We start from the raw sequence: 22,356 nt of genomic DNA, 5'->3' as shown, positions 1-22,356 counted from the left end.
CGAGAACGTTAACTGTGCCGACTTGTTTTTCCGTCGCTCCTTCACGACCTAGGACACCTTGAGCCCAAATACCTGACAAAACTTACCCTGGAGAAGACCGCACCCGTGCAGGATACTTAGATGGAAAATATTAATGCAATATGCCCACCCAATTCAATACGTCAGGCAGACATCAATCATTCCTCCAATCGTCTTCATTCTGGCAAGTCGTTCAATCGGGCCCAGTTTTTTTCTTTCCACATAGTTTCCACCGTCTCGCTTCTCGACGCAGCTGTCACTCAAACTTTTATTGGTTATAGCTTTAAACACCTTTTTCGAATCGTCGTTGAGACACGCCTCTCGAAACATAACCAACTCAAGAACCCACACTTTTTTCAGTCAAGTCATTCAGATTAGGGATTTATATCCTTCGAAGGACCACGAGGATGCAGAAGGATCCAACGTACACTATCAACGTGCCTAGTTTATGTACGTTGGCGTATATTAACTTATACATGCCGAACGTCAATAGCTGATGGGAATCAGTCCTTCGAGGTAGGTTGTAAAAATAGAGGACGAGCGACGGTGACGCCGCGATGGCCGAGTTGCCCCTCAGATTTCCTCCACAGTTGTAGGTGCCGACTTTGTGCGAATTTGCACGCTCTTCTCTCTTATATTTATACCGTTTACCCAATTCACCTAGACCATGCCTCTCAACGCCATTCTCTCCAACGCCCTCATCAATAATGTATATCTCTTTTCACTCACCTTCTCTCTCGCAGCGATCTTAGCGTTCTGGCTCTTCCCTCGGAATCGTAACTTTCCTCCTAGTCCAGGGCGCGCACTTCCCTTCATAGGCCATCTACACATCATGCCCATCAAGAAAACCTGGCTCACCCTCTCTCAATGGTCAAAAGAGCTAGGTACGTCTTCGTCCTTCTGACTATTTCCCTTGTTCGCCGACCTCCAATCCTTCGTAGGGCCAATTTTCCACGTGAATATCGCTGGTCAAAATGTAGTTGTCCTTGGAAGTCACAAGGCAGCCTCGGACCTTCTGGATCGTCGTTCAGGTGCTATATGCTCGTTCGCATTGTACACTCACTGTCATTTTAACTTCGATTCGACGTAACTCAGCGATCTACTCTGATCGCCCGCTTAATATTGTTGCAGGACGACTTATCACTGGGGGTATGGTGTTCGCATTTCAGTCGAATGATGCCTTTTGTAAAAGAATGCGGCGTGCTGCCCAAGAGTGAGTTTCACATGACGTTCTTCACCTTGCCATCCACTGTGACACCTCGCTTTCTGTAGGGCTTTGACCAACATAAAGAGGTACTCTCATATGCACGAGAGGGAGGCCTATATTCTTTGCCACCAAATGTTGCAAGAACCAGATTATTGGGGTAATCATCTGTCCCGAGCTAGCAGCTCCCTAATGCTCGGCATGATCTATGGTCTGCCTCCAATGTTAGATTCGCTGGATCCAAACATCCAACGCGCCAATGTCTACGTGCAGGAAGCACTCGCGGCTGCCGTCCCCGGTGCCTTCTTGGTGGAACTTTTACCTTGGATGATGTACCTACCCAGATGGATGTGTGCTTGGAGACGTTATGCAGAAGGCATCTTTGCTAGGGATTCCGTCTTTTTCGAACAATTATTCTCCGATGTTGTTGTTCGTATAGTAAGTGCTCTGTGCCGGGCCACAACAAATTCAAGTGACAGGGTAAGTGACAGTAAGTGACCGTATATTTTTCACTGAACCATCACTTACCTATCACTTACCTGTCACTGAACTTCACTGCCACCGAATCCGTGGTCACCGAACCTGTACACTTGACACTGCCACCAAACCTGCTTCTCACCGGAGAACACTGCCGCCAAACCTGTACTGTACCCAATAAATGTAGTAATAGAATACTAGAGCAATACACACCTGACGCCAGGAGTCTAGTCCAAGTCTAAGCCCAAGTCAGAGACAAGCATTTACATTATTTTTTTAAGCATCAATGTAAGGAGAGCATTGACGTTGCTGGGACTCAGGCCAGCAGACGTGCGGATGCCGTATATGAAGGTAATTCTCCAATAACTTCTCGGTCTCTCACTTACCTGTCACTTACTATCACTTACCTGTCACTTACTATCACTTACTATCACTTACCTGTCACTTACCTGTCACTTACTATTATTTACCCATCACTTACCCATCACTTACCTGTCACTCACTTTCGCTTACCTGTCACTGACCCATCACTTACCCGTCACTTACCTCCACTTACCTCGTCACTTCCCTCCACTTAACTAGTCACTTACTTTCACTTACACATCACTTACATAGTCACTTACCCTCACCTAAGCACACTTACCCTCTCTCAAATTTTGCTTACTGTCACTTACATATAAATAAGGTCCATGGTCATCTAAATGGCACTTGTCCAACACCGTCTGTGTCAGATCTGATAAATACTCAATAAATTCTAAATTCTAGTCCTTTAAATATTATTGATTTTGTGCACTGAGGGAACTGCTCGGGTCCTTTCGCCGCTATTGGAACATCCCTGACTGTGTCTGTATTGACCCGCAATTGAGCCATGCCAGGATAGCGCACGTTGCTCACCACAGATCATACAGCGGAGAGGGCACAGTCGTAGACTGATAGTATGGCTGTGTCCTTGCATAGCCACCAGCCCACACATCACTGAACATCACTGACCGATCACTTACTTGTCACTGAACCATCACTGACCTGTCACTTACTAGTCACTGAATTAGAGGTAAGTGACAGGTAAGTGAATGTCACTTACCTCCGTCACTTGAAAATATATATGCCCCTCTGTGCCTTTGATAAAATCCGACTTGATACGATTGTGTCCTAGCGCAACGGAACTCAGGTTCCCAGTGCTGCCTCCTCATTCTATGAAAACAAGGAGAAATTGGGCATGACGGACAGGGAGGCTGCATGGTGTGCCACGACGTTGTAGTATGGAAACTTCTTTTGCCTTCGATTATCTTCTCATTTTGACCCCGATCTTTATAGCACAGCAGGCGTAGAGACGGTAATTGCAACATATCTCTTCTGCATCAAGCGAACTGAGGTTGTAATATGTATAGACGTCTGGTCAGATGGCTTGGGTTGTGATGAGTCTTGTTCTTTACCCTGATGTGCAGAAGAAGGCTCAAGAAGAAGTCGACCGTGTAGTCGGTAGGGATCGTATGCCGACATATAAGGACCTAGAGCCGGAACAAATGCCTTACCTTAACGCGTTACTCAGGGAAATTCTGCGATGGAGAGGTGTTGGTCCGTTAGGTAGGTCATTTTCTTAAATCCGAAGACATTGACGCTGAACTTCCACGGTAGGTATACCACATAGGCTGAATCAGGATGATTATTACGAAGGATATTTCCTACCGAAGGACACAATTGTCGTTCCCAATGCCTGGTAGGCCTCCATGTACGTTCGTCACCTGAACCCCCCTTCATTCCAAGTTATTTCAGGGCGATGAATCATGACGAAAATGTCTGGGGATATGATGCCGAAGACTTCAGGCCAGAACGGCACCTCGATGAAGACGGGAAATTGAAACAAGCTCTTCCTGATACGCATGAAGAGTCTCATGTTACTTATGGTTATGGACGTAGGTCAGTACACAACTTGATTTTAGTCATTTTATCGCCTCTGAATATTCACATAGAATATGTGTCGGTCGATCCGTCGCTAATGCTTCGTTGCGCATCAATACAGCATGTATTCTGTGGTCTTTCAATTTGAGACCTAGCACCGACGATAAAGGAAACTACATGTTTCCGGACCCGCATGCGTATGTTGACGCAGGTCTTGCGATGTAAGTGCCCGCCTGCCTTCCCATCCTCGACTTTTCCAAAGTGCTCACGGGAATCTAGACCTCCCCAACCTTTTGCATGTTCCCTTGAACCACGCCAGGACGACGTCGTTACATGCATCGCTCATACCCTGGAAGCTAGAGGTGTGACCGTGTAGGAGGGATTTCATTGTTGCTTCAGTGGTGACAGCACAAATTAGAGGTGTTCTTATCTTATTATTAATATTTCATCAGTACCGATGCCTAGCGTTCTCCATGACTTTCGATACCGTTAAGCCAGTGGTCCGAAGTTGATGACCATTTCAACGCCTGTTACAGTACTGTCAAAGGCTTAGCGATTCCCGCATTTGTTGCTGATTCCCTTTGTGCCTCTTTGATTCTTGTCCGCCCTTTTCTTGAACACAACCTTGTAGAATGTAAGGGATATCCCTTTACAATTGGTCGTCGTAGTTGACGTTGACGATGTAATCAACGCAGCACCGATGCCTTCCTCAACGCGCGCTTATTTCTCGGAGGCGAGAACGGGCCGGCCCGTTTCGGCTGTGCCGGCCGCGCAACCTCTTTTCCCATTACGACTTCCATGAGGGTATCAGAAATGCTCGAAGAATAAGCCTCAAGATACGACTTGCACTGGGGAACACCGCACCCATGCAGGATATGTGGATAATATTCAATATGTCAGGTAGCCTTTCAATTGTGTCGTCGTTTTCGAGCTTAATTTCTTCTAGTAATGTCTCAAGCTACAGTCACCTAATCTTGCCCTCATCCTCTTACACCTTCCACCTACCGGCCTTTCCTCCACGACCACTGTCGCGTAGCCGTCTGATAGACCCTCCGATCTCACAGAAAAGGACCTACGAAGCCGCGTGTATGCCCAGCCCAAGTTCAAGCGGAAGTTGCGGTAGAAAATAACTCGTAAGATGAGAACACGGTTACGTACTACGTAAAACAATTCTTGCCATGTCATTGCAGGTTCTCCATGCCAATATCAGCAGATGGAAAGACGCCGTTCGACGTCAACGTTGACTCAAAATTTCCACCAGGGTACATCGATTAAGCACCGATCGCGAAGACCCCGGTGGGACTCCTAGTGGGGCTGGGTACGTCGCCTCTCGGAGTAGTGATAACCACCTAAAATTTTATTCTGTTTCAAGATACGATTTTACGATGCAGAACTGTTCTGTCAATGCTGGATTGACGTTTGAATGGGAGTGGGTTAAGTCCCGCCAAGATTGACAACTTGAAAGTTCAAATACCCATTCGATCGCGTTACCATCAACCCAAATTCCAATCTATATGCAGACATCGACGTGGGAGTCTGACATAGTACATGCCAAGGTTATGAGTCTTCACGAGGTGAGTTGAGTCCATATGTTTTTACGGCCCACACTCCTTCAGGCCCGGCTTCAAACACCCAGTCCCCGTGTCGGTGGTGTCACCATCAATCCAATCTTGACTCCATACACAACAAAGCGAACGCGGGACTCAGTCTGACATACCAAGGTAACTCTTCAATAGGGTTTTCCCCAACCAACACTCCTTTGAACTCAAAGCCAGAAGAAATATCCGTGCCACCATCAATCCAATTCCATGTTACAACAAAGTTCAAAAAAAACCTGCGGGAGTCTGACAAGCTACGTGATACAGTTTCGCGAAACCTTGTGGCTTTTCAGATCTTCAAGCTCGTAAGTTGAGCCCCTCCATATGTTTTTACGACCCGCACTCCGAGACGGGCATATATAATTTTCCGTAACGGAGGTGCGTAACGTTACTTACCTGAAAGTAAGTAACAGGTAAGTAACGGTACGTAAAGGTAAGTAACAGTGTACGCAAAAGTAAGTAACGGTTGATAAAAGTAAGTAACGTACAAGACCAAGAGACTACTTGGAAACTACCTGACACCACCTGGAAATTTGTCTGAACATACAGGCTGTCCGCCCTCGGGAGCCCCGTACTATCACAGTACTTTCCCAGGATCCTGCTCGATATGGTAAGGGTAACCCGGCTATACCCGCAAATATTTGCGGGTAGGCCGCACCCATATTGATATGTATACGTCGTCCTCAGTGGGCAGCTAGACAGACCAGCTGTCACTTGTAAGTTCTGAGAATTGGTGAGTGGACCTGCCCATATATTTTCATCATTCTCTCTAACTCTCTATGATTCAATTTTTGTTTAGCATCTCAATCAACAAATTTTGTATTCGACGCTTATGGTTTCAACGTGCCTTTTTCAATCCTCCATCCTTGGAACTGCTCTGCAAGGTAGGCTATTATTTTTATGCCTCCCTCTCCAGGCAATTGGCAATGTGGCATAACAAGTAATGGGTGAATAAAGGTAAGTAACGGCCAAGAGGGGTACATAACGGGTAAGAAAAAAAGTAATAGGTAAGAAAAGGTAAGTAACGGGCAAAAAAAGGTAAGTAACAGGTAAGAAAAGGTAAGTAATGGGTAAGTAATGGGTAAGAAAAGGTAAGAAAAGGTAAGTAACGGGTAAGTAACGGGTAAGAAAAAGTACGTAACGGTAAGTAACGGGTAAGAAGATGTAAGTAACGGGTAAGAAAAGGTAGGTAAATGGTAAGAAACAGTAAGTAACGGGAAAGAAAAACTAAGTAACCGGTAAGTAATAGTAAGTAATGAGTGAGAAGATGTAGTAGGGGTACTAGTTCCAACCAGCATTATCGACTCTTAAGAATGCCCTCGAAAGTATTTTGTGTCTGTCAAAATTCAAATTCAATCATAATCATGCAATTACTGTCCGGGACAAATGGGCGCTTGTACACAGGTAGGTAAATATATATATACAATTGAACGACGAGAGGTGCTGAAATGCATACGGCACCATTGCCGTTGACACAGCCACCATTGATGTGGGGATACTGTTGCGTGTTGCGGCGAATTTTCCTGTACCTTTACCTCACTCTCACGATCCAAGACAATGCGTGATTTTAGTATCACTGGAGGCATTTTGCTGTCATGTGGGAACTGTCTTGTCTATGTCATGTAAGCCGTATGTGGAAATGCTTATTGTGACCAAAATGTGACTCAAACAATAAACATTGATGAAATTTAACCTAAATGAGATTACAATTTTGTAGTAAAATATATTAGTTGTTGTGGCCAATGCAGTGATCATTTGCGCAAAAGGTGCCGGAATGCTAACTCAATGCAGGGTCTTTGTCGCTTCGACGTCGATTGTGAAGTCACTAAGTCACGTGAATAGTAACCTTATGTAACATTGAATCAGCATTACAGCGGCTTTTGCACAAACAATCACTTCATTAGGAACAATAACTAATATACTTTAGTACAAAACTATTATCCTATTTGGGTTAATTTTCATGAATCTTTATTGCTTGAGTCACAATTCAGTCACATCAAACCCTTCCACATACGACTTACATTACTGCCACATGACATAGACAAGACAGCGCTCACATGACAGCAAAATGCCCCCAGTGTATGCGCCATCTCGATATCAGCACATACAGTGGCATAAAGTAAGTAACAGGTAACACAGCCACCAGGTAGAAGTAAGTAACGGGTAAGTAACAAGGTAAGTAACGGTACGTAACATTCCGCAACGGAAATACCGTTACTTACCCGTTGCGTAAATTTCTGTTCGCCCCTCCGAGACTCCGTGCAACCATCAATCTAATCCGTTTTAATCGAAGCAACGCGCCTGGAGTCTGACATACTTAGTGGTGAGGCCAAATCGCTATGGCCTTCAGCTGTTCTCAACATGACTTGTAAGTCCTTCGATACGGGTTCCCGAGCCCCTCCCTCCCGTTGTATTCAAAGTCGGGCCGCCGTTGGTGGCGCAAACATATCTATGATGCACGTCGGGAACGGTAGCTCGGGGTCCATCAATTCCAATCCCAGACTGGGCAAGTATTTTGATTTCGAACAAAGAAGATAATAGAAATATATATATGTATATACTTAACTTAAACATTATTCTATATGTACGTTATGCATGTATGTATGTCAAACCAATCCCAAGAATGATACTCCAACAAAGTTTTTCTTCAAAAAAACCCCAACTCCCAGTTCTAACTTCTATCCCTGAGCAGTAACAGTCTTCGAAACAATCACAATATGCGCAGAATGAGCCTTCAAATACGCATCCCCACATCCCTCATACGATCTATCAATCTCATCCCGATACAGTCGAAGATTATGTGCGCGCTTAGGTCCGCCCTTGGGTGTATATATCATCGGTTTGTTCGCTGAGATCACCACGATCATCTAATCCAAAAAAAAAAAAAAAAAAGTCGTGTAAGTTCAACAGGAACTTCAAGTTGCACCACGAAAAAAAAACAAAAAAACAACAACAGCAACCCACCTGACGAGAAATCTGAGAAAACGCCGGCGATCGCGAATTCATCAACTGAACGCTAGGCCAAATAAGATCCCGTGCAGCTTCGATCGTACTATCGTTCATCACCGTCGGTGCCTCTTCCAACTCGACTAAAACTCCCAAATGGGGTCGTGCGTATCCGAACAATTGGGCTGTTCGTACATGTGGGTTGGAACAGATGATGTTTTCTAAAAAAAAAAGAAACGGGACATTCAGAGAAAGGGTCTCTGGTGGGAATTGATAGGACTTACCGGGTCGGACTGGGTGAATCTATCAGGAACCACGGGAGTTCATTAATATATCATCCGTACGGAAAACCCAGAAGTGACACATACCACTTCACCACTGGATAACATGATTTGATCATCGACACGACCTACGAATGAATTGCGGTTGTTTAGTAACTGTCCCTCCTGGTGTCGTTTCGAAGAACATACCAAGAACTTTATAGTAATCCCTCCTCGTAGGATGAGGAATCAACAGATCTCCAGTAGCATACGCTTCTTTCCCTCCAAACATAGTATTAGTGATAGGACATGATTGCCCTTCCGATGGCTAGGTTTCCAAGAACGTTAAAGAGGCCAGGTAATTGATGGAAACAAAAAAAACTCACGATAACAACACAGTGGAAAGTTCCGTCACCAAGATCAATAAAGTCCAATTTACATTGCGGGTTTCTCTGGAAATAATCCCACTCCGCTCCCAAGTGTTCTGTAAGAAAGAGGTAAGTAAGGGATCTCATTCCCCAAAATCGCACAAAAAAAAAGGAACAAACCCGATGGGAGTGCACTGATAAGTCCACCTTCAGTCCTAAAAAAGAAGCCGTTAAGAATCCCATAATCAACGTTAATAACCAGTAAAAAAAACCCCAACTTACGATCCATAAACATTCCCAAGCTTAACCCCACGCGCACACAACGTATCTCCAGCCGATTGCTTCAACACCTTCCCTCCCGAGAACTAGTAAAAACACGAGAACCGCCGTAAACATCAACATCTCCACCATAGTAATAAAACGAATAAAAGAACGTACCACACCCTTAAGCCCCATCAAATGCACAATCTTCTCTTCATCTTGCGCCCAAGCCTCAATAAACTTCGTATGAGTCAAAGCCCACTCCGACTTTGTAGCTTTCAGTCCTTGGAAACACAGTTCAGCCGTAGGAACCACAGCAGGCGAGGATGGCTTGAAGGTTCCCCAAACTAGTCCAACCACCGGCTATAATACACACGCAAAAAATCAGTCGTCGGGGGACACAAATAGGTAGGTAGAAAAAATTTGCTTACCGTCCAGTACAAGAACAAAAGCCCGATCGTATGGAACAGCTCAACGGCATGACAGCTGATAACAGCACCAGTAAGGTTATGTTGACGCTGATCGTTCACTATGCGGCGATTAAGTTTTCAAATTCCAAGGGCAAGCGTGACCTATGTCCAACTTACGAGGCGTTGGGATAATCGAATGTTCGACTTGCTGGCGGACTGTCCAGGGGATGACTTTCGGGAAATCAGAGGTGGAACCTGCCAAAAAAGCGTATAGATCAATCACAGATTTGAGAAAGGGGGTGTGTGTCAGTAAATACGCACTTGACGAGTGAATATAAATAGCATGCGAAGAATGATCGACAGTCCTCTTTGGAAGTCGAGGGAACCATGTGGAATTCCCGTAGAGAACGTTGAATTCGGGGAGATCATGAATCTTAACATCAAGTTTGAGTTTTTCGCCTTCATCCCCAGACGTCAACACGACCGCTTCTTCGGCGACAGAACGGAGGTGGGGGTTGCCGTTCACGTAGATATGCGAAACTTTGGCGCTTTTGAGAAGGTGTGCGAGAACGCGAGGAGAGAATCTAGGGGAGAGTGGGAAAGGGATGGCACCGAGGCGGCTTAGACCGATGATGTTTGTGAATGTCGTTATCGTATCTGAAAATAAGAAAAGAAGTGGTTAGAACAACCCAGATCGAGAAGACGATGCAGCTCACCAGCTGTAGAGAAAATAGCCACAACGGGGCGTTTTTCGTGGGCGTTCGAGACGTCGAGGCCAAAGAGACCAGCTGCGATGGCTCCTGCTCGGTGGTATGCATCATAGAATTGGGAGTAGGACACTCGATAGACATCGTCCTCGTAGTTTTCTGAATAGGCGAAGAGGGGATGGTTGGGGTTGTTCTCCTTGTGCCAGTCGAAAAGCTCCGGGATGGAAAGGCTACCATTCATGGGCGGGGAGATGAACTCGGGTGCAGCAGGGGTTTCTAGCACTTCAGGCATAGATGCAGAGGTGGATTGTTGGATGAAAGAAGTGACGTCGGTGACCATTTGGTTGCTTGGGTGTAGTTGTGAGTTCTTGGGAGGTATGTAGAGTTGGATGTAGTTGGAGGCAATTGTGGTAATCCAGGAGTTGCAGTCCATGGTTTATAAAGGCAACCAGCCAGGAGATATCCAAGTTCAGCCACAAGTCAGTAGATCTGGTTTATCCATCGGATCTCGGTTGGAAGTGAAGGATGAGATAATCCTGTGAGTGTTGCACTATTCAAGAGTGTCATGATGGCGTTGTTCTATTAAAATCAAGTTGAAACTGAGCTCGAGGAACGACGGTCCCGCGAGTACGAGTATATCCTTAATATGGTCGGTGACGGGGTAAGTAATAGAAACCTCAGCGGCTTTCAGTTAGGTATGGCTGTGCGGATAAGATAAGATGAGGTGGCAATTACCTAAGCAGCAAGGTGTTTTTTTTCGTTTCGTCGAGAAGTTGAAACTTGCCCCACTTACCCGCCCGCAGGCGGGAACCACATCCACTGCCTTCATTATTCCCGGCAGGAGCGGGATGCGTATCATGATTCATGATTCGAGACTGTCCGACCGATCGGCCCATGTAAGATGGTCTGAGTCTGCGCTTCTGTTATCCATCTTCTGGCCCAACCTGGAACTGGTTTGCTTTGGTTCGTTTCTCGATTTGCGGATCAACAGTCCTGGTGTGTTTGTGAAAACTTCGGCCGCAAAGTTTTGAATATAGGTGTGTTCAAAACGCGTTCCAATCCTACCATCCATTCCCCTAACAACCTCATTTTCCAACCCAAAGCTTACTCCTTCTACACCATGAACGGCACTCCATCCTGGACAAACCGTCTTCCTACCCTCCAAGCCTTACAAGTTACTCTACCAGACGACATAGACGCTAATGGAATAGCAAAGGCTTGGTTCAACTCTTTCACAGAATCCCTCAACGACACCGAAAAGACCTTGGCACTACTCCTCGACGATGCAATGTGGAGGGATCTCCTCTCCTTCACTTGGGACATGCGCACCTTCTACGGACGAGAAGCCCTCCACAAATTCATCACCGATCGAGTCATCATCACCAAAACCGAAAACTTCTCTCTCGATTACGTCAAATTCGAACAACCCTTCCCAGACATGGCATGGATCGTAGGTACCTTCCGATTCACTACCCCCCTAGGCAACTGCAACGGTGTCTTCCGAATCGTTCCAACCCCCTCAGGCCAATGGAAAGCCTTCAACATCTTCACGAACCTCCCAGAACTTCGTAACTTCCCACACCAAATCAACTCCCTTCGTCGTCGGAATCCTGTACCCGGTCTTGAATGGTTTAAACGCAGGAACGAAGAAATCGCCTACGCCGATCGGGAACCCAAGGTTTTGATCGTGGGTGCGGGTCAAAGCGGGCTCTCACTTGCGGCGAGGTTGAAGTTTCTTGATGTTCCGACGTTGTTGATAGAGAAAGATAGTCGGGTGGGTGATTCGTGGAGGAATAGGTATACTTCTCTGTGTTTGCATTTCCCCGTTTGTGAGTTCTCCAAAAATGGGTTGAATTTGAATTTGAGTTTGAGTTTGAATTTTTTTGCTCTACAGGGAATGATCATATGCCGTACATCTCGTACGTTCCTCTTACAAAAATCGCTAATTCGTTCCCGAAAATTGACTTTCCATCTCAGTTTCCCTCCAACATGGCCAATCTATACACCCTCATACAAGGTACGGCTGGCTCCTTTCTATCCCGATTTTGAACAAGCGGGACTAAAATTATATGATTACTAAAACAGATGGCTGAATGGCTCGAAAGTTATGTAAAGTCCCTCGAACTCGACGTCTGGACTTCTTCAACCGTTCTCGACGCTTCGCAAGACGACGACAAGAAATGGAATGTCCGTGTTCAGAAGAGTGATGGATCCATTCGTACATTCCGCGTCAATCACTTGGGTATGGTGTTTATCTACCCCTCGGGGACAAACTACAAACTATAAACTGACACCCCCCTTCACTACTAGTGTTTGCCACTGGTATCGGCGATGGATGTCCCAATATGCCTGATATCGCGAACGAGGTGGGCTTTTCCCAAGGTTTCTTGAGGGAATGGGGACAGGGAACTTACAACCCACGACTTTCACATAGACCGAATATACAGGAAAAATCATGCACTCTACCGCCTACCGCGAATCCGAACCTTTCCAAGGGAAGAAGGTCACCGTCATCGGGACTGGGAACTCGGGTACGATGATTTATAATCCACTCTTTCTTGGAAACCACAGAGCTCATTGAGAACTACCTTACTTACTTACAGGCCATGATATTGCCTACGATTTGGCTCGTAATGGTATCGGTGAGTCAATTCAATTCGGCCCCCTGAATTAAGGCTTACTGTATTACATCGCCTTGGTGCGTTGGTGAACTAGCTGTGACGATGATCCAACGAAGCTCGACGTTCGTAATGAACATGGACGATCATTGGAAATACTTGGGTGGCAGTAAGTCGTTTTCGGATTCCTAATACCCCCCCAGTGATTAACTTCCCCCCCCCCCAGTGTTCTACAGAGAAGACGGGCCACCCACAGAACTCGCTGACATGCTCTACCACTCCATTCCCTACCTCTTACAAGAAGGCGGATTCGCACAACGGTCCACAAAGAAGATCGTGGATGATCAAAAGTAGGGGGTTCCACTTGAAGTCCCTTCCCTTCTACTCCATATTGACAACGACATATTTACTCTTTTTTTTCGCAACTAGGGAGAGATTCGAAAAACTCCGTAAAACAGGGTATAGAGTGGGTAGTGGGATTAAAGAGGGTGGTTTTGCGTTACAGATGAAGGAACGAGGGGGTGGTCATTGTTTCGGTGAGTAACCCCCCCACGTGCTATTTAGATTTAGTAGTGTGCTGTTCTGACTGAACTTTTTTTGCCAGATCATGGTTCGATCCAGCTCATAATCGATGGGAAAATCGGAGTGAAGAACCTAAATGAAAGCTCGATCAAGAGATACTACTCTACCGGTCTTGAATTCAACGACGGGAGTAAACTCGAGTCTGATGTTGTGATCTGTGCAACTGGGTGAGTGGTTTCTATATACTACCACTTATACCCCGACTCATTCTCTTTGGGGGGGGGGGAAAACAGAATCGGCGACACAAGACAGATTATTCGTAAAATCTGTGGAGACTCCGTTGCGGATGATTGTCCTCCGATTCTTGGTGTTGATGATGAGGGAGAGACAAACTCGTGTAGGCCTTTGTCGAGAGATGGGTTGTGGTATATTATGGGTAAATATTTGTGGTTCTATTGATTTTTACGACGGTTTCTGATGGTTGTGTGTTATAGGGAGTTTACAAGTGAACAGGTTTTATTCGAATCCTTTGGCTATCCGTGAGTTTTTTTTTATTCTGGCCGTTGAATCACTCCTCATGGAACTTGTTCTTTTTGTTGTTTTTCTTTCATTTAGAGATCAAAGCTGCAGAAGAAAATATCTCTGGAGTTCGGTACTGAAGGGGATATGATGCGGAGGGGCGCGGGGATTTTGACTGTTTCTATTTCTAGAGTACCCCCCGATTAGAAGTACCGAGTATTTACATAAGTTACAGCCTCAATAAACAAAGTTCTGTTATTCAAAATCAATCTGTTAATCATGATAAGGCGAGCGACCCGACGTATTGGTGTGCAATGTGTACTGGGATCCACTGCGCTCCATTTACAGTATTACGTATCGCTATGCTCCACGATATGCAAAAGTCGGCGGCGCTGTAAGTAAACCGAGCGCAAATTATAGATCGTACAAGTACACGCCAATCAACTTACAAGTACCGTTTACCTCCTTTATTGTCGGCGGTTTCGGAGATTAACGGTGGCGTCCCTGTATCATGATCATTATCTATATCCATGAGTCACTTGCCTTCGAGATCAGGAGCCTGGGTCCCCCCAGGGCGCACCTTTACCTTGGAATCCATCACGCATTCATGCGACTCCAAAAGCTGTTTATGGGAGTCCAACGAAAGTCAGTCCACATACAACCCGGGTTCAACCAACTCCAGCCGGGCCCGGAACGCAGTGAATCACGGGATTAACTGTCCAGACATTCCAGTGATACCCGCGCTCTGCTGTAGAAATTAGGACCTGTCTAACAAACAAACCAACCTGCCAGCTGCGGCGCGAAGCCGGTCGTCGCTCAGCCTACAGTATCGTGACGCAGCGCGATGGTCATCGGAGTACATTCATCGATATCGGTTGATTTAGTCTGGTAACGAGTTTCATCGGCATCCTCCGACTGCCACGAACACTTCAAACTAGAACAGGTTATAGTGAACACTGGTGCGCAGGGACAACGACCGCCTTGAAGCCGATCATCGCTTTCAGTTCCTTGGACGCAACATTATAGTCACCGTTCAGTCAAATAGTTTGAGACTATGTAGTTTCAAGTTTCATCGACAATCAGCCGAACTAAAACACTCCAGCATGATAGGAAAGAGGACGTGGAGTAAATCGTCCGACGGAGACGTATTAGGTATGGAGATGCAGAACCACACTAGGAAGACATAAAAGCGAATAGAGAGTCGGTGGCAGAGCTTCCGCGGTTCAGCTGGCCAAGGGGAAGATCACAATTGAGAAATAAGAGCGCCAGAAATTGATGCATGATGCTCCCCAATAACTCTATCTCCGACTCCGGAGTTACAGGTCGACTTCCCGCCTCTGTCAGGGACGCCTCAGGTTAGTTATATAGACGGTACCTTGAAGTGAGCGCATAGTGGTATGTAATAAGCCAAATCCCATCATGATCAGTGGAGGGTTCGCAATGTAATGGTTGCTGTGAGTAGCTGTGGCAGCGGAAAGAATTTCGAAACCGATCATCACGTGGCTACCCTTTGCGCGGGACGACGCTCATTATGATTCCGTGGTTACGGGATATTACCTACGCGCAAACATCTCCAAGCCCCAGGACTCTGTTTCTTCTGTAACTGCTCTAGGAGCGGCTAAGGCGGAAGTCGGAAGTCTTTTGCTCCGCTGCCCAGCCTTCTCTCACCGGATTCCATCCTGACCCGGTGTTCTAGTAGAAACCCAGGCGAGATGCCTACGTGGACACTGTTCTCAATTTTCTTCAGCTTTGGGCACTATTACAAGTACCGGTGTCTGGATATGAGGGACTGTCACACTTTTGCGATGATGTATGCAGCATTTGAAGCCCGAACTCCGACCGCTTTTGGCAACTAGGTGAAAATACTGAAGTACCGAGTTGCAATATCATGGGTTAAAGGTTTCGAACCATGCTTCATACATTCAAGCTGATACAAATCAGAACTCTTCCGATAATCAAAGTCTCTTTACCAGAATTCATTCATAGCGTTGTCAAATAGACTGTCTGCGATTCATGACGCTGCCTTCGTCGCCCAGGCGACCCTCACGCAAATCAGCGTCAATCTTCCTCAGTCAACGCTATTAGTGTCCGGTGACACGCGGACAATACTCGTGTGTTCCGACCGACGGCTGCGGGTTGACACGCTCAATCTCCACGACTTGAGCCGGCTCATCGCACTTCCGATATCATTTCGGGTTACTTGCGGGATTTTTTTTTTGTGGTAAAACCTAAAGGCAGCAGCGACGCACGCCAGAGCTTTCTTTCAACCACCTTAATTCGAACCTCGATTCTACCCCCAGAAAAAAAACCCTTACTCTAGAGAAAGATGGAACACAAGTACGGTCACTCGATGCTTTCAGAATTCATGTTCGATCCTGAATATCTCAATCTCAACACCGGTGAGTATCACCCTTTTTTCTGCGAGGATTACCATTAACGACTTCGCAGGTGCTTTCGGTTGCTTACCACGCGCTGTTCAAGCGAGCTACAACAAATTCGTCGAAGAAGTTGAAAGCAATCCCGATTTATTCGTTCGCAAGAAGCTCGCGCATCGGTTCAACGAAATCCGACAACGACTTGCTCAACTACTCAACGCAGGAGAAGATGAATGTGTTCTGGTACCCAATGTCGATCATGGGATTTCTCTCATTCTTCGGAGCATTCCTTGGACTGGGGATGATACAGTCGTATACAGTGCGTTTGTTCATTACACTACACTACAAACCTCCCCCCCCCCCCACTGAAGCTTGTAATTTCATACATAGCTTCCACAGCGTTCTACCAAATCAAAAGAAACATCACACTTCTACCTGAAGGGAAAACGCACCCTCCAAATCTCTCCGAATTCCCTCTTACCTTCCCCGAATCCAACAAATCCATCCTCGACCGATTTGCTGCTCATCTTCATGAACTCAAAACGAAACGAGTGGAAAATTCGAAAGTCGTTGCTGTTTTTGATACTATCATTTCTACACCTGGGGTTTTGATGCCGTGGAAGGAGATGGTGGATATTTGTAGACGGGAAGGAGTGTTGAGTGTTATTGATGCTGCACATTCTATTGGACATGAGTTGGATATTAATCTTGATGAAGCTAAACCTGATTTTTGGGCTGGAGTATGTTCTGGGTTGTTTTTTTTTTTCCGTTCTCTATTGATCCCCCTGTGTTTTTACAGAATTGTTCCAAGTGGCTTTGGGCAAAGAGAGGGACTGGATTGCTTTATGTTCCTAAACGGTAGGTTTTTGTTCCCCCCCCCCCCCCCCCTCGTTGTCAGATGCTGATCGTCCGCCCCGCTTTTTTTTTGAACATGTAGAAACCAGCATATGATCCCGCATAATATCCCAGCTGGTATTCCACTAATAGGAAAGGGATCCACCTTGGCTTCGCCTTTCGGAGCGGAGTTTGTCTGTGAGTAGAACTCTTGTCTGCTGTTGCTTAACCTTACCTTCCATCTACTTAGGGTGCGGATCAGCCGATGTTGCTCTCTTTTTGTCTATCGGGGCAGGTACGTTCCTTTCGGGGGGGTTCTCTACTATCTACTATCCTTTCTTACAACCTCACTTGGAACTAGCTCTTGACTTTCGTATGTCCATCGGAGGAGAAGAAAAGATAGTTAGGTATTCCCGCGATATGGCGGTGCGAGGTAGCAATCGGTTGGCTGAAATACTTGGAACGGAAGTGATGAAGAATGATGATTATGTTTCGGGTGAATCGACGTTTTGTATGGTATGTACATTACATTACACCACACTTTTCCATTCCATTCATCAGAGTTTTACTGATTTCGGGGGGGGGTTTTTTTTTTCGCAGACCAACGTTCGGCTCCCATTATCCTCTTCAATCGGAAACGGAAACAGTAACCCTCGAGATGTCATAACTGCTTTCGATGATAAATTACTTGAAGAACGGAAAGCCTACGCTACGGTTTTTTACCATAACGGTGCTTGGTGGGCAAGGCCTACTGCTCAGATACATAACGAGGTGCGGGGTTTTTTTTATGCCAATTTTTTGAAGTATGACTCATTTCTGTTTTCTCTCTTACAGATATCGGACTTTGAACGTTTTGGGAAGATCTTGTTGGAAGTCTGTCAGGAGATTGAAGAAGAGTTTGGACGTCCGAATGCTCAGTAGAGTAGGCGGTTATGTAATGTGAAAGCTTTCCGATTGATAGTCAGAATAATTTCAATTCTTAATTTTGAGGCGATAGCTTAGAGTAACGAAGATGTGAAAGGCGCGTGTAGACAAAATGGGCATCACAGTTTAGAGTTTGGGTACGAGTGCCTATGAAAAGGAAAGGCCATGCCAGCAACAAATAGTACATACCGAGCAATGACCTACATACATACCTAGTATCTGAGTGCGAGAAACATATTTTGGATCTTACACAACACTAGTCAGTACACTAGACAAACAATCATCCTGGGGCGAATTCTACCATCAAGCACCAAACCAAAAATCTTACAATTCTACTTCCTGTTCGCCACGCATCAGGCCTCAGGAGCGAACACGCTCACACGGCTCTTGCCATGGAACCCCCAAAACCCTAAAAAGCTGTTCCTCCGTCTCAGACGCCACCAATGTCCCTATGTACGGTTCCGTCACGTCAATTTCGCATGTGGCTAAAGGAAAAGGGAACCCCACTCACCAGTATTAGTCTTAACATTCCCTTTACGCACTACTCCTTTATAAAGCCCGCGTTGGTTCAAAGAGTACCCCATATGACGTGCTTTCAACCTCATAGAGCGGTTGAACTAAAAATTATACCCCGTTAACACTCCACTCAAGAGATAGAACTTGATACGTACAATATCATCGCCCTGAGGAATCATTTAAAAAGTCAGGATGAAGTTCCCCCGCAGCCTACGAACGCAACCTCACCGTATAATAAAGTAACGCAGCACCCTTACTCTTCCAAGGCACCGTAAGAAAGTCGATCCGCCTCTGTTTCGCTCCAGGTTTACCAGGTAAATGGCATAGACCACGATAGATCGCCTCGAGGTCATTTGGATTCTCAGGAATTGCGAGGTCTTCAGTTACGATGTCTGCGTCACGTAGTGCATCCAGTAGTTTGGGGAGAACCCCTAGGTGAGAAAGATGTTTAGCGAATGTGTATTTTGAGTTAGGTAGGGCGAAACGAACCTCTATGAGTCCTTCCATCATGGGTAGACCGCGTGATTAGAATGTCGATATCCCCGCAATCAGCTTTGCCTCTGTCCCGAAAGAACGATTAGGATCAGAGAGAAAGGCTCGAACGGACAGCGTCACCTTCTGAAGCTCCCCATGATTTCCACGAAGAGATTAGGGTCGATCGATAGCGCTGAATAATTCTAGAGTGAGAGGCGGTCCGCAGATACCCAAAAAGACTTTACCGATCGGTTTGATTAATTCAAAGATGGCTGCGGCTTCCTCTCGAGGCATACGTGTGTTGATATCTAAGAGAGAGGAAGGTAAACGTTATTGATGGTGACCGAGAGACACTGTCACGGGCATACCATCATAATACTTAAAACCTATCCGTTGAGCGTTGGTGAGTTTAACGCCCCCCTTCCCTTCCCTCAAATCGTCAATAGTCCTGCATCCGTTATAGTACCATCCAATAGCAGTCCTCTGGCCTGGTTTGAATACGAGTCAGAAGGAACGATAACGGAAATAAGCATTCAAAAAATATACGAACCGACTCCATAGATGCCTTGGAAAATTCGAGTAACTTGAACGCTTTCCGTGTTCTCATACTTGATACGACGCAATTCACCAGTGGTGATGATTTCCATTATCTTTGGGCACAAATACATTCATGGCGTCTTCGCATAATGAAGCTAGTGACTCACCTTCCTCGCTGTCTTCTCTCCAACCCCTCTCAAAGTCCGTGCTTCATCAAACGACTTGATTCGCTTGTTGTATCTTCGGATGGACGGAATGGCTAGAGAGGAGGTGCTGTTAAAGAAACGACTACAATAAGAAAGACCACAACCAACCTCTTGTGTAGCCATAAACCCGCCACCTGTCGTCTTCGTTTACGCTATTCCGGTGAAGTTCAAGTAGTTCCGAAAGCTAAACATGTATAATCAGAGCGGTTGAGGCTATCGTTTGTAGACATGGCACAACGGAAACACAAACCTTATCGACTACATCCTGATTCAAACAAGGTCCTGCCTTCTTGCTTCTTGGATTATCGCAAGAGTAACCCTGAACAAGAGTTGAATATCAGGTAAGTTGTAACAAACGGTTTGGCAAGGCTCGAAGACGAACTTTCTTTTCTCTTTTCCCTGCAGTATCATCCTCAACTTCAGATTCGGATATGTCCTCATCGTCACTTTCGTCCGCTTCTCCGTACCGCTGAAAACAACAAAAGGTCAATCTGAGATGGCGCGGGTAGGAGGAATAGAACGCGTACACCACGTTCCCTCGCTATCTCTGCTTCAGCCCTCGCTTGGTCGTAGAAGGGTGCCAACGGGTCGTCCTCTGTACATGGAGCCGCTAGTGGTAGTGCTGGCACTTGCGGCTCAAACTTCAACGGCACCCGAGATGAAGTAGCAGCTTGTACCGATTTACCGCCTCTAACAACAGTAGTTGTCGGTCGTCTCACACCTTCACCTGCAGGAGGACGAATATCATGGCTCGTAAACTCCCTAGTGGGGGGTGGTTATCAGCATGTTCGCGATCGCAAATCATAATCAAACTCACTCGATAAGGCTCACACCTTCCTCTCCATCTCCATCCTCAGAATCAACTTCGGCCGGATCCATCTTCTTCTTTCCATTGACTTTAGCTTTTGACCTGGATGAAGTACCCTTCGAGGTTGACGGAAAATCAACAGGCATCCTCTCCGGAAATGCCGCATGTTCCACAAACGAAGCAAGCCTCGGCTTCGGACCATCAAGTGTCTTGAGCACCGTATTCCGTCCGTCTATCACCCAACTCCATTCCACACAAGGGATATGATCTGGAATTTCGTGCAAAGAATTGAGTTTGAGGGCATTGAGAAGAGAACCTGATTTCCGGTTACAATCCGCCACAATGTGCGTCACGATAGCTGGATCGTACGTCGAGACGAGATCTCCTCCGTGACGAAGGATCTGTAATGTCCGTGAGTGGGCGGCGAATAAGCAATATGAAGAACGAACGACGATGGCACTTACAATCGCCATTCTCTTCTTCGTTGCCTCACTAGCATTTCCAAAATCACAACCCCAATAAAAGATCTTCGTCCCTACAAGGTACTGCTTCCATTTCTTTGCTCTCTTGTTCCCATCCGCGCGATCCATCTCTGCTTGTTCCTGAGCCCGTTTGGCATATTCTCCCGGTAATAGGCGGAGAGACTCTAGGGCTTTGAGTGACATTCGTTTAGGTCCGCCGTCTGCTGTTGATTTTTCCTTCTCCTCGACAACAGTCACACCGGCTCTACGAGGTTTGACCTGAACCTTATTGTTGTTTGAAGTAGAACTGGTCTTCGCCTTCTTCTTATCAACGGGAACTTTCGCGGAAAAGAGAGAATAGTTCACAGTAGAAGAAGTTTCGATAGCGGTATCGATATCTTCGTGTGGACTGGAGCGCCGATGACCGAGCTTTATAGTCTTCATCCGCCGTTTCTTAGCTTGATGTTCCGCCATCTTCTGCTCGACCATTTCTAACATGGAGAGATTTCGTTTTGGAGGCGGTGACTTTGTCTTAGGCAAAGGTTGGTCGGGCGCGTGAGTAGGAAGGCTTGGGTCTTCGATTGGGGAGGTTGGAATGTCAGTTTGATCTTCCGACGGTAAGCCGTCGTCATCTGGAATGAAAGACGAGGATGAAGGAGGAGAGGAGCGGTGTCCGCGTTTGGGAAGAGAGGGAGAAGGGATTGCTGGAAGTGCCAGTGAAAGTGCGACCTTCTTGTCCCGTGTTGGTACCTTCGTCGCGGTAGCGGCAATGTTCTTGTTGGTGTTTATCGTTTGGGAAACCGTGGCGGTATATCTCTTCTTCGGAGGTGAGGGAGATGGAGATGACGTCGGGATACGGGCAGTCCTCAAGTGAAAGCATAAGATTACTCAGTTCGGAAGATGTAGATTGTTTACTTACCTGTCATGGACAGCAATCCCAGATTCATCGTCAACATCTCGACCTTGTCCGCCTCGTTTACGCGGAGGAGTAGGTGCATCCAATGTTATTATTTTTCGCTTGCTATACAGGGTCATTTAGACGAATATTCAATATCGCCACGCCGCACTCACCTTGGAGTTAACGGAGATGTCTCATTCGAATGAGGTGTTCTGCTCGGAGCTGCGTCGGATGTTGATGTCTGTTGGGGTTCATATATGTTGGCCGGATTCTTCTCTTTCGTCATCCGTTCTTCATATCGGCTAATAGGCGAGTAAGATTAGATGACGGGGAATGCGACATAGACCTGTGTGACATACCGTCGCTTCTCAAAGTTCATTCGATTGATATATTCTTCTAAGTCGTCATCAGGAATCTTCATGCGCCTCTCTTGTTCCTTCCAGAAATCTTCGACATCCGTACCTAGGGACATCCTTAGCCTCGTAAACTGATGAAGGTGAAGTTTAACAAGCGCGT

The 22,356-nt window shown here is 46.2% G+C and overlaps 6 protein-coding genes across 6 annotated transcripts; 4 read left to right on the top strand and 2 right to left on the bottom strand.

The window, feature by feature from the left end:
* The first annotated feature begins 50 nt into the window (after nt 1-50).
* Nucleotides 51-1,907, top strand: E1B28_013758 (uncharacterized protein). Its single transcript, XM_043158934.1, has 5 exons — nt 51-468; nt 526-902; nt 960-1,049; nt 1,114-1,231; nt 1,291-1,907. The coding sequence occupies exons 2-5, from the start codon at nt 686-688 to the stop codon at nt 1,718-1,720; spliced, it is 855 nt and encodes a 284-aa protein (XP_043004289.1). The 5' UTR covers nt 51-468; nt 526-685; the 3' UTR covers nt 1,721-1,907.
* A 1,008-nt stretch (nt 1,908-2,915) lies between these two features.
* E1B28_013757 (uncharacterized protein) lies at nt 2,916-3,974 on the top strand (the record flags this gene model as incomplete). The annotated part of the gene is made up of 7 exons (XM_043158933.1): nt 2,916-2,956; nt 3,014-3,032; nt 3,088-3,283; nt 3,335-3,416; nt 3,473-3,616; nt 3,670-3,819; nt 3,878-3,974. 7 exons carry the CDS (start codon nt 2,916-2,918, stop codon nt 3,972-3,974), a joined length of 729 nt encoding a protein of 242 aa, XP_043004288.1.
* A 3,900-nt stretch (nt 3,975-7,874) lies between these two features.
* On the bottom strand, nt 7,875-10,801 carry E1B28_013756 (uncharacterized protein; the record flags this gene model as incomplete). Its single annotated transcript, XM_043158932.1, has 13 exons — nt 10,158-10,801; nt 9,763-10,098; nt 9,619-9,696; nt 9,463-9,560; nt 9,209-9,394; nt 9,053-9,135; nt 8,951-8,985; nt 8,789-8,886; nt 8,613-8,730; nt 8,511-8,551; nt 8,427-8,445; nt 8,161-8,363; nt 7,875-8,063 (listed from the first exon to the last, which is right to left on the bottom strand). The coding sequence occupies exons 1-13, from the start codon at nt 10,579-10,581 to the stop codon at nt 7,875-7,877; spliced, it is 1,908 nt and encodes a 635-aa protein (XP_043004287.1). The 5' UTR covers nt 10,582-10,801.
* Nucleotides 10,802-10,897: 96 nt separating this feature from the next.
* Nucleotides 10,898-14,060, top strand: E1B28_013755 (uncharacterized protein). The gene is made up of 15 exons (XM_043158931.1): nt 10,898-11,185; nt 11,252-11,977; nt 12,043-12,067; nt 12,126-12,165; nt 12,234-12,390; nt 12,459-12,514; nt 12,583-12,679; nt 12,752-12,790; nt 12,864-12,935; nt 12,993-13,116; nt 13,196-13,302; nt 13,371-13,515; nt 13,582-13,724; nt 13,783-13,827; nt 13,904-14,060. The coding sequence occupies exons 2-15, from the start codon at nt 11,269-11,271 to the stop codon at nt 13,945-13,947; spliced, it is 1,803 nt and encodes a 600-aa protein (XP_043004286.1). The 5' UTR covers nt 10,898-11,185; nt 11,252-11,268; the 3' UTR covers nt 13,948-14,060.
* A 1,869-nt stretch (nt 14,061-15,929) lies between these two features.
* E1B28_013754 (uncharacterized protein) lies at nt 15,930-18,011 on the top strand. Its single transcript, XM_043158930.1, has 9 exons — nt 15,930-16,206; nt 16,256-16,501; nt 16,573-16,922; nt 16,982-17,040; nt 17,120-17,214; nt 17,267-17,311; nt 17,378-17,532; nt 17,617-17,787; nt 17,851-18,011. The coding sequence occupies exons 1-9, from the start codon at nt 16,134-16,136 to the stop codon at nt 17,935-17,937; spliced, it is 1,281 nt and encodes a 426-aa protein (XP_043004285.1). The 5' UTR covers nt 15,930-16,133; the 3' UTR covers nt 17,938-18,011.
* E1B28_013753 (uncharacterized protein) lies at nt 18,007-22,351 on the bottom strand. The gene is made up of 19 exons (XM_043158929.1): nt 22,200-22,351; nt 22,014-22,142; nt 21,862-21,963; nt 20,946-21,807; nt 20,491-20,882; nt 20,201-20,435; nt 20,056-20,142; nt 19,924-19,992; nt 19,782-19,857; nt 19,635-19,726; nt 19,481-19,580; nt 19,299-19,418; nt 19,176-19,238; nt 19,072-19,123; nt 18,946-19,016; nt 18,685-18,887; nt 18,612-18,623; nt 18,452-18,557; nt 18,007-18,389 (listed from the first exon to the last, which is right to left on the bottom strand). The coding sequence occupies exons 1-19, from the start codon at nt 22,310-22,312 to the stop codon at nt 18,301-18,303; spliced, it is 2,973 nt and encodes a 990-aa protein (XP_043004284.1). The 5' UTR covers nt 22,313-22,351; the 3' UTR covers nt 18,007-18,300.
* Between the last annotated feature and the right edge of the window lie 5 nt (nt 22,352-22,356).

The sequence above is a fragment of the Marasmius oreades genome, chromosome 9 (assembly GCF_018924745.1).
Source record: "Marasmius oreades isolate 03SP1 chromosome 9, whole genome shotgun sequence".
NCBI classification, from domain to species: Eukaryota; Fungi; Basidiomycota; class Agaricomycetes; order Agaricales; family Marasmiaceae; genus Marasmius; species Marasmius oreades.
Note: the sequence above shows the minus strand (reverse complement) of the source record. Positions and strands in the feature narration are given on the sequence as shown.